Source organism: Equus asinus, chromosome 12, assembly GCF_041296235.1.
Source record: "Equus asinus isolate D_3611 breed Donkey chromosome 12, EquAss-T2T_v2, whole genome shotgun sequence".
In the NCBI taxonomy this organism is placed as follows: Eukaryota; Metazoa; Chordata; class Mammalia; order Perissodactyla; family Equidae; genus Equus; species Equus asinus.
The window spans coordinates 36112330-36127576 of NC_091801.1; the positions used below are offsets into that span (position 1 = coordinate 36112330).

At 34.9% G+C, this 15247-nt stretch overlaps 1 protein-coding gene across 21 annotated transcripts in view; it reads right to left on the minus strand.

The window, feature by feature from the left end:
- SPIDR (scaffold protein involved in DNA repair) overlaps positions 1–15247 on the minus strand; it is a 470799-nt gene that overhangs the window by 406506 nt on the left and 49046 nt on the right. For all 21 annotated transcript variants that reach the window (XR_011493246.1, XR_011493245.1, XR_011493244.1 and 18 more), the window contains one exon: positions 14867–15030. Coding sequence is in view for 14 of the 21 variants with exons in the window: in XM_070481312.1 (XP_070337413.1) it covers positions 14867–15030 (164 nt within the window). In the remaining 7 variants the exon portion in view is untranslated. The remainder of the gene's footprint in view (positions 1–14866; positions 15031–15247) is intronic.

Below are 15247 nucleotides of genomic sequence, written 5' to 3' on the forward strand. Positions count from 1 at the left end.
ACAGAGGACGAGTGGTGATTGTGGGAGGTGGGAAAAATGAGTGAAGGGGGTCCAAAAGGTATAAACTTCCAGCTATAAAATAATTAAGTCATGAGGCTGTAATTACAACATGGTGACTATAGTTAATAATACTCTATAGGATATTTGAAAGTTGCAAACAGAGTAGATCTTCAAAGTCCTCAACACAAGGAAAAAAAATTTTATAACTATGCATGCTGATGGATGTTAACTAGGACTTGGGATCATTTCACAATATATACAAATATCAAATCATTACGTTATACACCTGAAACTAATATAATGTTATATGTCAAGTGTATCTCAATTTAAAAAAAAAAAGCTGCATCAAGTGAAGTGCATATCACTTGAAATAAATAGAAAAACCCTTATTATTGCCAGTTTGGACCTGATCTTTTGCAATTAATGGAAGCTTAGAGTTACTTAAAGTAGTAAAATGAGGATTGTGCTACCAACTTTAAAAGATGTCAGTAAAAAAGAAATGACGATTTCGATTGCATTAAATTTATAGATCAACTAGGGAGAATTATGTTGTTTAATTTCCAAATATTTGGATTTTTCCTTGATATCTTACTATATTGACTTCTACTTTAAATTCTATTATGGTTAGAGAATATACTGTTCAGGATTTCAATCTTTTGAAATTTACTGAGACAGGTTTTACAGCCCAATATATGACTTCTCTTGGTATGTATATCAAGTGCACTTGAATAGAATGTGTATTCTATTGTATTCTAGCTGCATGTGATATTCTACAAATGTCAATTAGGTCAAGGTGGTTGATACTGCTTCTCAGACCTTTTATGTACTAACTGATTTTTCTGTCTAGATTTTCTACAAGTTATAGACAAAGTGGTATTAAAATTTCTACCCACAATTCTAGATCTTAAGTACAGACAAATTTATAATTGATATGTCTTCCTGATGAGTTTTGTAACTATGAAATGCCCTTCCTTATCTACAATATTACTGACGGAAATCAACCAATATTTATATAATCATTCCAACTTTTTTTATACTTGCTATTTGATGCTACATCTTTTTCCATGCATTTATTTTCAAACTATCTGTGTCATTATATTTAAAACACATCTCTGGTGGACAGAAGATAGGGAAGTCTTGCATTTTACCAATGTTTCAATCTCTACCTTTTAAGTAAAATACTTAGTCTATTTTCACTTAATGTCCTTGCTGATAGGGTTAATCTAGGTCTATAATTTTGTTACTTGTTTTCCTTTCATCCCATCTGTTTATATTCCTCTGTTTTGTCCCTTTATACCTTCTTTTAGATTTTCTGAATATATGTTAGAATTCTATTTTGATTTCTCTGTTGTTCGTTAGCTATACCTCTTTGTATTTGTTTTTCTTTTTTTAGTGTTTGATCTAGGAATTATAATATACATCTTTAACTTTTCACAGTGAACTTAGAGCTATAGTCTACCACTTCACACAAAATAAGAACCTAGTAAAGCACGTAATTCCATCTACCTAGCCCTATCTTTTATTCTAGAGCTGTCAAATTCCATCTACATATGCCATAAATGTCACACCATGTTATAATTTTTGCTTTAAATTGTCAGGCTTAATTTTTGTTAATGGGGGAGGGAGACTTTTTAATTTACCCACATATTTACCAATTGCAGTGCTCTTCACTCAAACCTGAAGATCTTAGTTTTCATCTAGTATCACTTCCCTTCAGCCTGAAGAACTTCCTTTACCTTTTCTTATAGTGCAGATCTTCTGCAATGAAATTTTTTAACTTTTGTTTATTCGAAAATGTCTTCATTTTGCCTGCATTCTTGAAGGATATTTTCATTACTTAAAGAATTCTGGGTTGACTTTTGTTTTTACAGCACTTTAAAGGTGTTCTATGGCCTCCCGGTCTGCACTGTTTCTGATAAGTAGTCAGCTATCCTTTGTTATTGTATCATTTCTCAGGGTGCTTTCAAAATTTTTTCCTTATCTATCATTTGTCAACAGCTTGATGATAATATGCCTAAATTTGATTTTCTTGTATTTATCTTGTTCGGAGATCAGTGAGCTTCTTGAATATGTAAATTTATGCCTTTCACCAATTTTGGGAAATTTTCACCATTATCTGTTCAAAAATATTTGCCCCAATTTCCTCTCCTATACTTCTAGATCTATCAAGTTTACTGACTCTTCTATCTTCTCCTAATCTTCTGAAATCCTATCTAATAAACTTTTTATTTTAGGTGTACATTTCATTATAGAATTTTCATTTGGCTCTCTTCTCTAGTTTCTACTTTTCTATTGAGGTTTTATGGTCTGTGCATTCATTATGTGCATATTTTCCTTTACGTCCCTGAGCAGAGTTACAACAGCTGCTAATCTAATATGAGTCAGATCACGACCCATCTCAATTGCCTTTTCACTTAAGTATAATGCACAATTTTCTAGGTTTGTATGTATTTGTGTCTAACAAACATGGATTGCATCCTAGACACTCTGAGTCATATATTTTTAGACCCTGTATTCTACTATGTTCTTCTGAAGAGTATTTACTTTTTGCTTACTGGGCAGTTAACTTGGCTGTATTCTCTCCAAACTCTTTCTCCCTTGTGGTGGACAGCAGGTAAAATCTGTTTAGTTCTTTTAGCCTGTAAAATTTATCTGCAGAATTTGGAGCACCTTCTACTATAAGATCATACTCTGTAACTTTCTAGCTCCTACAGCCCCCCGCCGCAACTCTGTGCTGTGAGTTCTATCCAAGTTATTGACAGAGGCCTGCCCACAGGCAAAGAGCTGTGAAAAATGAAAAAACTCACCTTTTGCCATTCTCATCTTCTAAATGTCAGCATTCTCCAGTTTATGCCTGCTGTGTGTCCTTCTACTCTGCCTTAAACATTTTTATATCATTTTACATTTTTATATGAATATAGTTACTATATATTTAGTATATTTTAATATTCTGTCCAAAATTTGTCATTATTTGTAAGAAAGGTAGTCTAACACATGGTAGTCTGACCATGGTACTCATTACTGAAAGTGTAACTCCTTAGAATTATTTTTAAAATTAGAAAACTAAAGGACTATAAAAGTCACACTTGTCATGACCTACATCATTACTTTATAATATTACACAATCGTAACAATATTTCCTATAGCAGTACTTTTTCTCTTCTACTTCTTATATCAGAAAACACAAGTATTTGGGAAATGAAAGGAAAGAGAAGAAAGAAGGGAATGAAAGGAAATGGGACGACAGGAAGACAGTAAAAGAGGAGAAAGATTTATATGAAGAAAAATTGATAAAGTCCCTGTCCTGGTATCTCATAAGCTAACATTTAGCAAATTAAGAAGGGAGATGTTGGAAAAATAAGCATGTAGGTTCTGAAACAGATGCGACAAATGATATTGGCATATGCTAACTTTCATAAAGAGAATAAAAGCCAAAATCTGCTATAATATTATGCGATCATAAACATACAAATCGTGCACACAAATTATAATGTAAAATAACAACAACAAAAATACATACTCCTCAATACAACTTCTAACGTCGATCCTTTTTTACCATGAGAACACCCTGGAATATGGATTTTTTCTTAAGTGCAAATGTTTCCATAACAAAATCTTTAAAATATAATCAAACAAAAAGCATGACTAAAAACTCCAGACTTCTTAAAGTATTAAATTTTGTCCATTTTTATATAAACCAAATTATATTTGAGAGAGGGTTTCTAAAATGCACGCTTTTCATCATTATCACTAAATTCCTTCAATTCTATATATGATGTGTACAATGGACAGTTCTTAGACATTTATAATTATTACATATTTTGTCATATCATTTTATTCTAACTCACCATTAGAATTGATTAAAAGTGAAATTAAATGCATTTCAAGATTCTACATAAACACAAATAAGTAAAAATAAACAAAGATAAAATTATATACATGCTCATTAAATTTAGAAATACTTTCTAAATTTGCCAGATCACTTTCTAAAGGGTTACAATATCTTCCCATGTAATACACAATTTTGTTTATTCTCATTGTTAAAACTTTTCCATACTCCATCTTCTATGAGATATTGCATCATCTGTTCTACCTTTACTGTTAATAGTACAAAGAAACCACCTATTTCAGAACAATGAATCTGTACTTCAAATTGAAAATCACATTTGCTTTCTATCTTTAAAATTACATGAACTACTTTCAGATCTTTTATTTGTGCCATGCAGCTTCTGTTGCACACCTTTAATAAAAGCCTGAACCTCACTTGGGTAATCTGATATTTACTACGTCTATTAGCCTGTATTTACATGGAAGTCATTACATAAAGTACAGGAGAATTACATAACAAAGCTCACCTAAATCCAATTTCCTTCACATTTCCGGAAAAATGTAGGTCATGAGAACTCACTGCTGTGTCTCTGCTGCCCTCTACAGGAATGGTTCTTGGAAGACGTTGATAAAATAAATTATGAAAATCCAAACAGCAATGCTGAACAATATGGAAAGTCACATCTATAATCAACTATATTTGTTGAATGTCCCAAAAATCAACATCACAAAGAGAAGTTATTGCTATGGTCTTTGATTTCTATCAGGCTCTTCCTCCAAGTGGTTGAGTATGCAGTTACGCTATACATCAAGGAATACAACAGAAGTAATTAAAAGAATCTGGGATCAGACTATCCAAGTCAGAACTGCAGTATATCATTTACTAGCTATGTCTCCATTCCCCTATTTATAAAATGGGGTTAATAATAACATCTACCTCACGTGATCAGCACTTAAGCAAAGTGCCTCACACATAGTAAGAACTCAGGGTTACTGTGTTGTTATTATGTTTTTATTGCTATTACTGTTATTGACACTATAAAAAAAACGGCCAGGACCACAACTTAGAAGTCAGTGTATCTGAATTAGAATCCTGGCTTAGTCACTTACTACTTTATAACTATGGGAAAATTACTTAATCTCTCTGTGCCTCAGAATTCTCATCTGGAGAAGAGGGATGATGATAATAATAGCGCCTACTTCACAGAGTTATTGTTGAGGTTTAAATAAGCAAACGTATATAGCAAAGCACTTAGAAGAGTGCCCCACAACGAGGAAGCACTCATGTTAGCTGCTGCTGTTATTATGAGTTAAGGTGCCTTTACATAAGCACTACTAGAACTCTGCTCCAGAGAACAGACAGAATCATGCTTACAGGCCAAGACTATTTCCTACTTCAATAACATTCCTCACTCCACCCTGGGCAAAGCATTCAAGATAGACCTGAATTATAATCAATGCTTCCCACTGAGTCAAAGTATGTTTCTCCTGCTGAGTAAGTATCCACTCACCAAACACACACCAGAAGCAAAAAGTAACAGCCTCATGAGTTATATAAGGGAGGTCTTATTTCTGGAGAGCTAAACAATAGTTACGAAATTCCTAATTATGGTATAAATATTCCTCCTCCAGCATTATTCAATGTACTTGGCTCATTTAAACACTGTAGCTGACCCTGTTGATGCCCTACTCCCATCTCCTCCCCTTTGTCCTCAGTGATGCTGGTTCTATTTCCAACTTCCAGAACCTCCATTGCTTTGCCTCAAGGCTTTTTATGGCTGCTGGAACCTATTTTCCCCACCTCTGTAAGAAGTAGGAAATACTCCCATCCCCCAGCTCCACCAAGGAGCAATCCACAACCAATGAATGAAGGGATCTGTGTATAAATACCTCAGCTTCCTTGACCCCCTGGTGGGATAATTATAAGCCTCCCAGAGTTTTCCAGAAGTATTAAGCTCCAGGTGCTCATAATGGTAACTTGCTTGATTCTCATCCCTTGACTGGCTGCTGTCCCTTCCCAAGCTCACTTCAATACCAGGAGATGTTTTCAGGGCATGCTTCTATGGAAATTCAAAGACAAACAATAAACTACGAACAGAGGCAAGTCTACAAAAACTGAAGATCATCTATTTTACTTTTTTCAACCTACTTAAAATATTGAATAAAGAGAAGAAAATGGTTTTAGGTGTTAGTATAAGGAAGCAGTAGGAAAGAAGTGCTGATGTGACTGCAAGATACTGTGCAGAAGGTAAGAAGGTATATGAGTTAAAGTCTCTTGAGAGGCAGATGCCAAACATCAGCTATAGAAGAGATTTATTGGTGAAATCACCTGTGAAAGATAAAGCAGAGAAAGCACGAGTCAAGGAGAGCTTTAAGACCACAATGTAGTTCTAACAACTATGAAAGAGAAGGAAGGATAATGTGGTAGGAAGAGTCTCAGACTGTAGTGCAGCTACAGGAAATTTTGGGCAGTCCAATAGCTAGTCTTCAATTCAAGATCACCCCTAGAGTGATTCTGTGTGAGTGTGTCTCACAACCCTGGCCTATTTAGTCAATGCTTGGGACCAGCCCATGGGAAACACGGTCCCAGTACAAACACAACGGTGGATCCTGAAGGATGGCAGTTGGAGCCATCAATCAACTATGTTCCTTGCAACACAAGATCTGAGAGCACATTTCCACAACTGCACTGTAGGGAATAATGATATAACCTGACATTCTCTCAGCAATGTGAAAAATGTGTCTAGAGAAAACCTTCCTCTTCTCCAAGGTTGTTCATTATCAATACGTACTATTGTTTTGCATATTTACAAACTTCATATAATGTAGTATCAAATTGTACATATCCTTCAGCAAACTGGCTTACTTCATTTCCTCAGTATTATCCATGATTATAACTATAGATCTCTACTACATAAATACACCACAATTTGCACATTAGGTTACTCTCCAAAGTTTTTTCTCTTGTAAACAACGGAAATTTCTGTCACTATAGAGTCATTTGCATTTTTTAGAATTTTATATAAATAGAACCGTACAGTGTATATTCTGCCTCATTCACTGTAAACATTCTAACCATTCATTGTAAACAATGCTACAATGAATTTTATAGATATATCTCCTCCTGGACATGTGTGAAAATTCCTCTGAGCAGAGGCTTTCAAATTTTTTTGGTCAAAAACTACAGTAAAAAATACATTTCATATCATGATCCAACACACATATGCTAATTAATCTAATCAAATTTAAACTTTCACAAAAAATACTCTTACTAACTGCCATTCATTACAATGCTATTTTTATTCCACTATGTTTTTAAAAGTCATTGAATCAATTATAGTACCCACTAATGGGTCATAAGCCACATTTTGAAAAAATCAAAAATATTTATCTCAGAGTACAACTGTGGGGTCAATGAAGTATGAACATCTTCAGCTTTACTAGAACTTAGCAAATTACAAAATGGCTCTACCAATTTACATTCCCACAGCAACTATTCCTACTGATCTATATTCCTGACATCAGGCATTGTCAGACTTTTGTTTTTATAATCTGACGAATACGTGATATCTCATTTTTAATTTGCACTTCCCATACTACTAGTGAGACTGAGCATCTTTTCACATGCTTATTAGTCATTCAGGTTTCCCTTTCCTATTCTTCACCTGATTTTCTATTGGCTATTTGTCTTTTCCTTACTGGTTTGTAGAAGTTCTCAATATATTCTTGATATTACTGTAAAATGTCCTTTGAAAAGGCATTTTTAATGTAAGCAATATATGTACTTGGTTCAAAATTCAAAATAGCATACACTGTTATACAGTAAAAATACTTTCCTACGATTCCAGAGATAATCCATATTAACGCATATTCTTTCCATTTTTTCTACACAATTATTCTATATCCTGTTTTTGTCATTTAACAAGGTATTTTGAAGATTATTTCATAAGCACATAGACCTACATCTTTCTTGTACTTTCAAAACTTTATCAATTTTATTGACGTATATTACTTAAGCACACTAAACTACACATATTCAAAGTGTTCAGTTTGATCAGTTTTGGCATGTGTACACTCCTGTGAAATTATCACCACAATTAAGATAATAAACATTTCCATCACCCTCAGAACTTTCCTCATGTCCCAGTGTAATCCATCCCTCCTCTCCACCCTCATCCCTAGTCAACCACTAACCTTCTTTCTGTCACTATAGAATCATTTGTATTTTTTAGAATTTTATATAAATAGAACCATACAGTGTATATTCTGCCTCATTCACTTTAAGGGGCTGGGGCTAAACTGTAAAAGTTAAGTTATATGGACCTTGATTTTCAGGAAATGGGAAACCATCAAAAGTATTTCAATAGGGGCTGGCCCCATGGCCAAGTGGTTAAGTTCGCATGCTCCATTTTGGCATCCCAGGGTTTCGCTGGTTCAGATCCTGGGCGTGTACATGGCACCACTCGTTAGGCCATGCTGAGAAGGCATCCCACAGCCACAACTAGAAGGACCTACTACTAAAAAATATACAACTATGTACTGGGGGGATTGGGGGAGAAAAAGCAGAAAAAAAAGAAAAAAAGACTGGCAACAGTTGTTAGCTCAAGCGCCAATCTTTAAAAAATAAAAAGTATTTCAATAAGGTCATAATTTTTATTAAGATAAATCTAATAAAAATACATAAGGCAAGAAATTAATTACAAAGCAACTGAAACAATACAGACAACAGGTGAAAGGGTGTAATTTCAGGGAGAAGTAGTGGGGATGCTGTAGTTTAGAGTCCAAATGTGCATTACCTGGTAATGAAATAGAACCAGACAGTGAAAAAGAAAAGTCATTAACTAAGACCAAAAATACACAAAGAGAATGAGCTTGGCTTTGAAGGAAAAGAAACTATATGGCTTGGGACCCCTAGACTTACAGTAACTTTAGGAAATCCATAGAAAGATGTCATTCGGCAGCTGGAAACCCATATGGAATTCACGACAGCAACCAGGTTAGAAAGAGATTTAACAGTTATCAGTATCTGGAAGAGAACATAGCTTGAGAAGAAAATAAGGAAAATTGAATCTTTTATACGAGGAAGAGAAAGAAAGAAAAGGAGACAGAAGTTAAGGCCCCAGAGAACACCACTGTGATTAGGCAGACCACAAATCCAAAAGGATCTTTCCTACATTATAGGAATGCCTCTCAAAGTTTGCTTGGACAAATCCATTTTTTCAGTCACTTTTCAATGACAATGTAATATGTTACGCTTTAATATACAAGTTTATTAAGAAAAACAGGTGTACTTGATGAGGAACTACATGGAGGAAGTCTTGAATTTTTTAAATACAAAGCAAGCCAATGTCTTCTCTTTTCTATGACCCTATCTTTCAAAGTTCTACCCATTTGCATGCTTCTTCCAATATAAGAAAGCAATCAAAGGAGATCTGGAGGCATTCAATCAACATCTGAATACTTCTGTGGCAAGGTTTCAATCACAATTGCCTTGTTTACTATGTAAGTAACTAGCTCACAGTCACATATCTTTTCTAACAGTTTCTTTGTCTAAAAATTGGGCATAACAACATCTACCTCACAAAATTGTTTTAAGGCTCAAATGGAAAATGCACTGCTATAAACTGAATGTTGAAAACTAATCATTAGTTGAAATCTAATCCCCTCAAATTTCTTATGTTGAAATCTAACCCCCACTGTGATGGTTATTTGTAGGTAGGGCCTTTGAGTGGAGCCCCCATGAATGGGACCAGAAAATTCCCTTACCGTTTCCATCATACGAGGACACAGTGAGAAGAGGACCTTCTATGAACCAGGAAGCGTGCCCTCACCAGACACCACATTCGCCAGCACCTAGATCATGGAACTTGCCATCCTCCAAAACTGTGAGAAATAAATTTCTGTTGCTTAAGCCACTCAGTCCATGGTATTTTTGTTATAGCTCAAATGAACTAATACACGTACCTAAAGCAACTAGTACAATATAAGGCCCAGTATACGTTCAACATATGTGATTTATTTCTCTCTTTTTCTCCTTTGAGGGAAAGCTATGCTTTCCTTTGTGTTTTTTTTAATTCTAAAATAAATATAACAAAAAAGAAAATAAAATTCCCCAATAATCCTACCACCCAGAGATATGCTGTTTACATTTTGGAGAACTAAGCAGGCTTGCCATTCACTTCTTATAACTATACATTTTATTATTCAAGAGCTATCCTGAAAAGCCTGTGTCATAATGTAATTTGTAATTTTAACAAGGTATGAATCTGAATTGCAAGGACTACAAAACCTGTGTGCAAGAGTTTCTCAGTTAGCTAGTGAGCCCAGTCAACCACCCAGCATTTCTACCCATGCAGCATTATAGTCTTTTTTACAGTTGTAGTTATTTACAGTAGGTTTCAAAGAATAAATATATCCTTGGTTCACAGAATATTTCCCCAAAAAACAAGCCAAGAAAAAAATTAAAAGTTCTAAGAAACTGATATTTCCTAATAACAAAATTAAAATTTCTGACAATTAAGAGTAAAATGCTAAATATTAAATTCAGTGATGGCAATAACCTACGATGAGGACAAACCCATCATTCTTTCTATTCAAAACAAGAAAAAGGAATTCATGAAACTAACTATTGAATGTTTTATCTTATCAGTACAGAACCTGCTCTTGATTATCAGATAAAACTTAAAAATTATAAAGACAAGTAACTTGTGATATGAAGCCATGCACAGGAATCTGACCTGTCACAACAGAAATGAGGTGCTTTAAAAAGCCAAGAATGGGGCTGGCCCAGTGGCATGGTGGTTAAGTTCATGCGCTCCATTTCAACAGCCCAGGATTCGCAGGTTCAGATCACGGATGTGGACCTGCACACTACTCATCAAGCCATGCTGTGGTGGCATCCCACATACAAAATAGAGGAAGATTAGCACAGATGTTAGCTCAGTAACAATCTTCCTCAAGCAAAAAGAGGAGGACTGGCAACAAATGTTAGCTCAGGACCAATCTTCCTCACAAAAAAAAAAAAAAAAAAAAAGCCAGCAACCTGATGTAACACATAGCTCAGCCACCAAAGCAACCACTATAATAAGTTAATATTGAGAAACAATTTTAGGAAGCATGTTTTTAGTACAACATGACAATGAGAAGGAAGACAGACCATGCTATCCCAGAAGCCTTTTCTTTTACACTGAAGTTCATTAGAGATAAAGGATTACTAGTCCAGTCCATATACTGAGAGGTCAACAGAAACTTTTAGGTCATGCACAACACTTCCTGGTCTGGTCAGATATAATTTATTCCATGGCAGTTTTGGTGGCAGTCTCAGGACTCTCAACAGTTCTGTGGGACCCCTGAATTGAGATTTTTATAGCATATATAGATTGATATTTTGCCTTTTTCTTTTAGCATTCTCTCATAAACATTTTTACTGTCTCAACAATAAAAAGTCCTCAAAAATATTCTAGATATACAATATTCTAGATATAGAATATAGATGTAGAAAAATATTCTAAAACATATAGTTTCTTTCACTTTTTACTGTGGTAAACTATACATAACAAAAAATCTGCCATATTAACCATTTTTAGGTGTACAGCTCAGAGCATTAAATACATTCACATTGCTGTACAACCACCACCACTATCCATTTCTAGAATTTCTTCATCATCCCAAACAGAAACTCTATATCCATTTAAACAATAACTCCCCTTATTCCTCAGCCCCCGGTAACCTCTATTCTACTTTCTGTCTCTATGAAATTGCCTATTCTGAGTACTGCATGAGTGGAATTATATAGTGTTTGTCCATTTGTATCTGGCTTACTTTACTTAGCATAACATTTTTCAGGTTCATCCATACTGTACCATGTATCACAATTTCATTCCTTTTTAAGGCTGAAGAATAATCCATTGTGTGTGTCTATGTGTGTGTACACACACACACATACATTTTGTTTATCCATTCATCTGTTGACAGATATTTGCACTGTTTCCACTATCTGACCACCGTGAATAATACTGTTATAAACATCAAAGTACAGTACCTGTTTGAGTCTCTGCTGTCAATTATTTTGGGTATATATCCAGAAGTAGAATTGCTAGATCATATGGTAATTCTATGTTTAACTTTTTGAGAAACCACCAAACTGCTTTCCATAGTGGCTGCACCATTTTATAGTGCTACCAGCAATGCACAAGGGTTCTAATTTCTCCTCATCCTCAACATTTTTTTCCATTTATAGGTAACAGCCACCCTAATGTGTATGAAGTGATATCTCATTATAGTTTTAATTCACGTCTCCCTAATGACTAATGATCATGAGCATCTTTTCATGAGCTACAGTGTATGAAAAGAAACCAGACAAAATACATAAAACAATGGCTTTCAACACACTGGACATCAGGCAAGAAGAACACTAATCCCTGAAATTCTGTAAAGAATTGAGCTCTACAATTGCCCCAGCTTACTTTCTCAAGAGAATTTCCAAAGCACATAGTAGGGAAGGGGAACTGACATGAAGCCCAGTGGGCTCCCTAAGTTGAAGAAACAGAGAAACAGAGAGTCCAGGGAGACAAAACTAGCTAGAGTTCATAGGACAGAGTGCCAGAAAAGCCACAGCTACATAAAGAACCCATAATTCGCCTCAAGTATTCAGCAGAGTACTGATCAGCATGTGTATATAAAGAAACTACCCGAGACCAGGAAAAGAACCATCCAGAAGCATTAGAAGATCAGTACCTAGTGCTCATACAGGGTCAGGAAACAGGAGTTGTTCCTGCCAGCCAGACTGGAAAAACTCCTAATCCAGAACATTACATAGAATATCCAGGAAGGTCTTATTTCAGTAGTAGGATATAAGACTGAGCACTTCCCTGGACCCACCTAATAAGTCATAAAACAACATCCAAAAATATTTTAACTGTTTCCAAGTAACAGAACCCCAGAACAAAGCCCCAAAATATTTAAAGAAATTTTTTAAATTCAGCAACAAATAAAACATAAAATTCACAGTGTCTGGTATTCCCTCAAAAGTTTCCAGGCGTGCAAAGAAGCAGAAAAATGCAACTTATAATGAAGAGAAATATTAATCAACAGAAATACACACAGAAAATAGATTTACAGAAAAAAACATTAAAACAACTATTAAAAATATACTCTCTCTGTTCAAAATATAGAAGAAAGTATGACTGTGCTCAGGAGAGACATGGACAATATAAAAAGATTCATATCAAACAGATGACAAATACACTGGATAGTATTAACAGCAGACTGGACACTGCAGGAAAAAAGCATATTAATCTTGAAGATACAGCAATAAAAACCAATCAAAATGAAACAGCGAGGGGGAAAAAGGTGAATATAGCATCAATGATGCATGATACAACATCAAGCAGTCTAATTTATATACATATAATTAGAGTCCCAGAAGGAAAGGAAAAGGGAATTAAGGGGAAAAAAATGTTGAATAAAGGCAAAAAATTTTGCAAATGTGATGAAAAACTTTCCATATGTGAAGAAGAGATGTAACATAGCGGATCTAAAATGAACATCCTTAGAAAGCCCTGCTTGCACAATGTTGGTCCTTGCCTACCTCTGGCAACTTAGATTTCAGGAGGGTTCCACCATTCCCTAAATGATAAGTCCCTAAACTGTACCAACAATACGGCTTATGCTAAATACCTGTTTTCCTTCTTGAAATCTGAAATTTTGGTACATGCTAGGCAGAAAAGTGCCTACATTACCAGTCCCCAATAAAAACTCTGGGCACTGAGCTGCTAATGAGCTCCCCTGGCAGACAACACTTTACATATGTTGTCAAAACTCACTGCTGGAGAAATTAAGCATGCCCTGTGTGGAAAAGGACTTTCTAGTGGAAAAGGACTCTTGGAAGATTGCTGATTTGGCATCGTGTCATCTAATTGTAATAAATCATAGCCATGAGTATGACTATAAGCTAAGTTCTGAGGGTCTTTCTAGGGAATTACTGACCCTACAGGTGGGCATGGGAACTCCTGACACACCAGAAAACCAAGAAGTCTGACAAACTCTAAGCAGAAAACCACACCTAGGCATATTACAATCAAACTACTTAAAAGAAGAGATAATGAAAAAGTCTTAAAAGATCAAGAATGAGAATAACTTCAGGCTTCTTGACAGCAACACTGGTACTAAGACAGTGAAGCAATGCCTTCAAAATTCTGAAGAAAAATTATTGCCAACCTAAAATTCTATATAAGTTTTCAGTAACATATCAAAGTGTGATAAATGCATCTTCTGAATGCCAAATCTCAAGAAATTATCTTACATAAATCCTTTCTTGGAAGATGTGCTCAATCAATATGAAACTGAAAATAAAGGAAGAAGTAGGCATGGAATCTAGGATGAAGTTGCTCCCTGTAGGGAAGAAGTAAAGGGAACTCCCAGAAAGATGATGAAATAGGACCTAAGGGTTGCAAGGTCCACAAAGCAGAGAGGACACTGAGTTCAAACTGCAGTAGCTAGGAAGTTATGGAAAAGAGTTCTCCAAGAAAACTAAACTGATAAAATGGCTGGTGCGTCTGAAAATCTTAATGGGAGAGCTAAACAATGGTGAATCATTAGAGTTTTATTAACGATAAGTAAAACTAGGCAAACAAAAGCCCAAAATAATTAACTCCAAGGAACATGAAAAAGCATGAAGGAAAAATCATCATAATTAATATTTGCCTTGGTTATGAACATTATTTATTCATAATTATGTAATGCTGAATATTAGTCTAAACAAATCATGATATATCTATCCTGGAAGAACAGAGGGATGGGAAAAGTTCAATGTGTAGCAGGCGGTGGGGAATGGGTAAGAAGAGAACTCAATATTTACCCCTGTTTAGAAGTACATTACAAGTATGTTATTCAGAGATAAGGAGGCAAGGAACAAAAGAATCCACTAAGAGTCAAAGCTGTTGTCCCTGAGGAAGGAATTAAAAACAAAACAACCAAAAGGCTATGATTAACAAACACCATAAACAGAATGAAAAATTTTGAAACAATCTGTTCTTACCTTAGGAAGCTCAGATAGCCTCTCTTCACTTGTCAAAGAATGACTGCTTGCACAAGAAGCACAGTCCGATATTTCCACAGCACTCTCATCATCTTCAAATTCGTTACATTCACTAATATCTTCCCTGTCACTGTCAATCTCCCAGTCGATGAACTGCAGTTCATCTAAAAAAAAACACAATTTTAAACAATTTTATTTATCTTTAGTATTTTTAAATCTATTTTTTAATTCTCAATAGATAAAAAGATCCATGTTTGTTCAATAATTTTTTTTAAATATGTTTAAAGATAGTGAAAAGTATATTCTTATTCTTATCTCTAGTTATCCTATTTCTCCTGTTACCGCCACGCCAATTCTCAGGTTTTATTAGTTTTTTTTTGT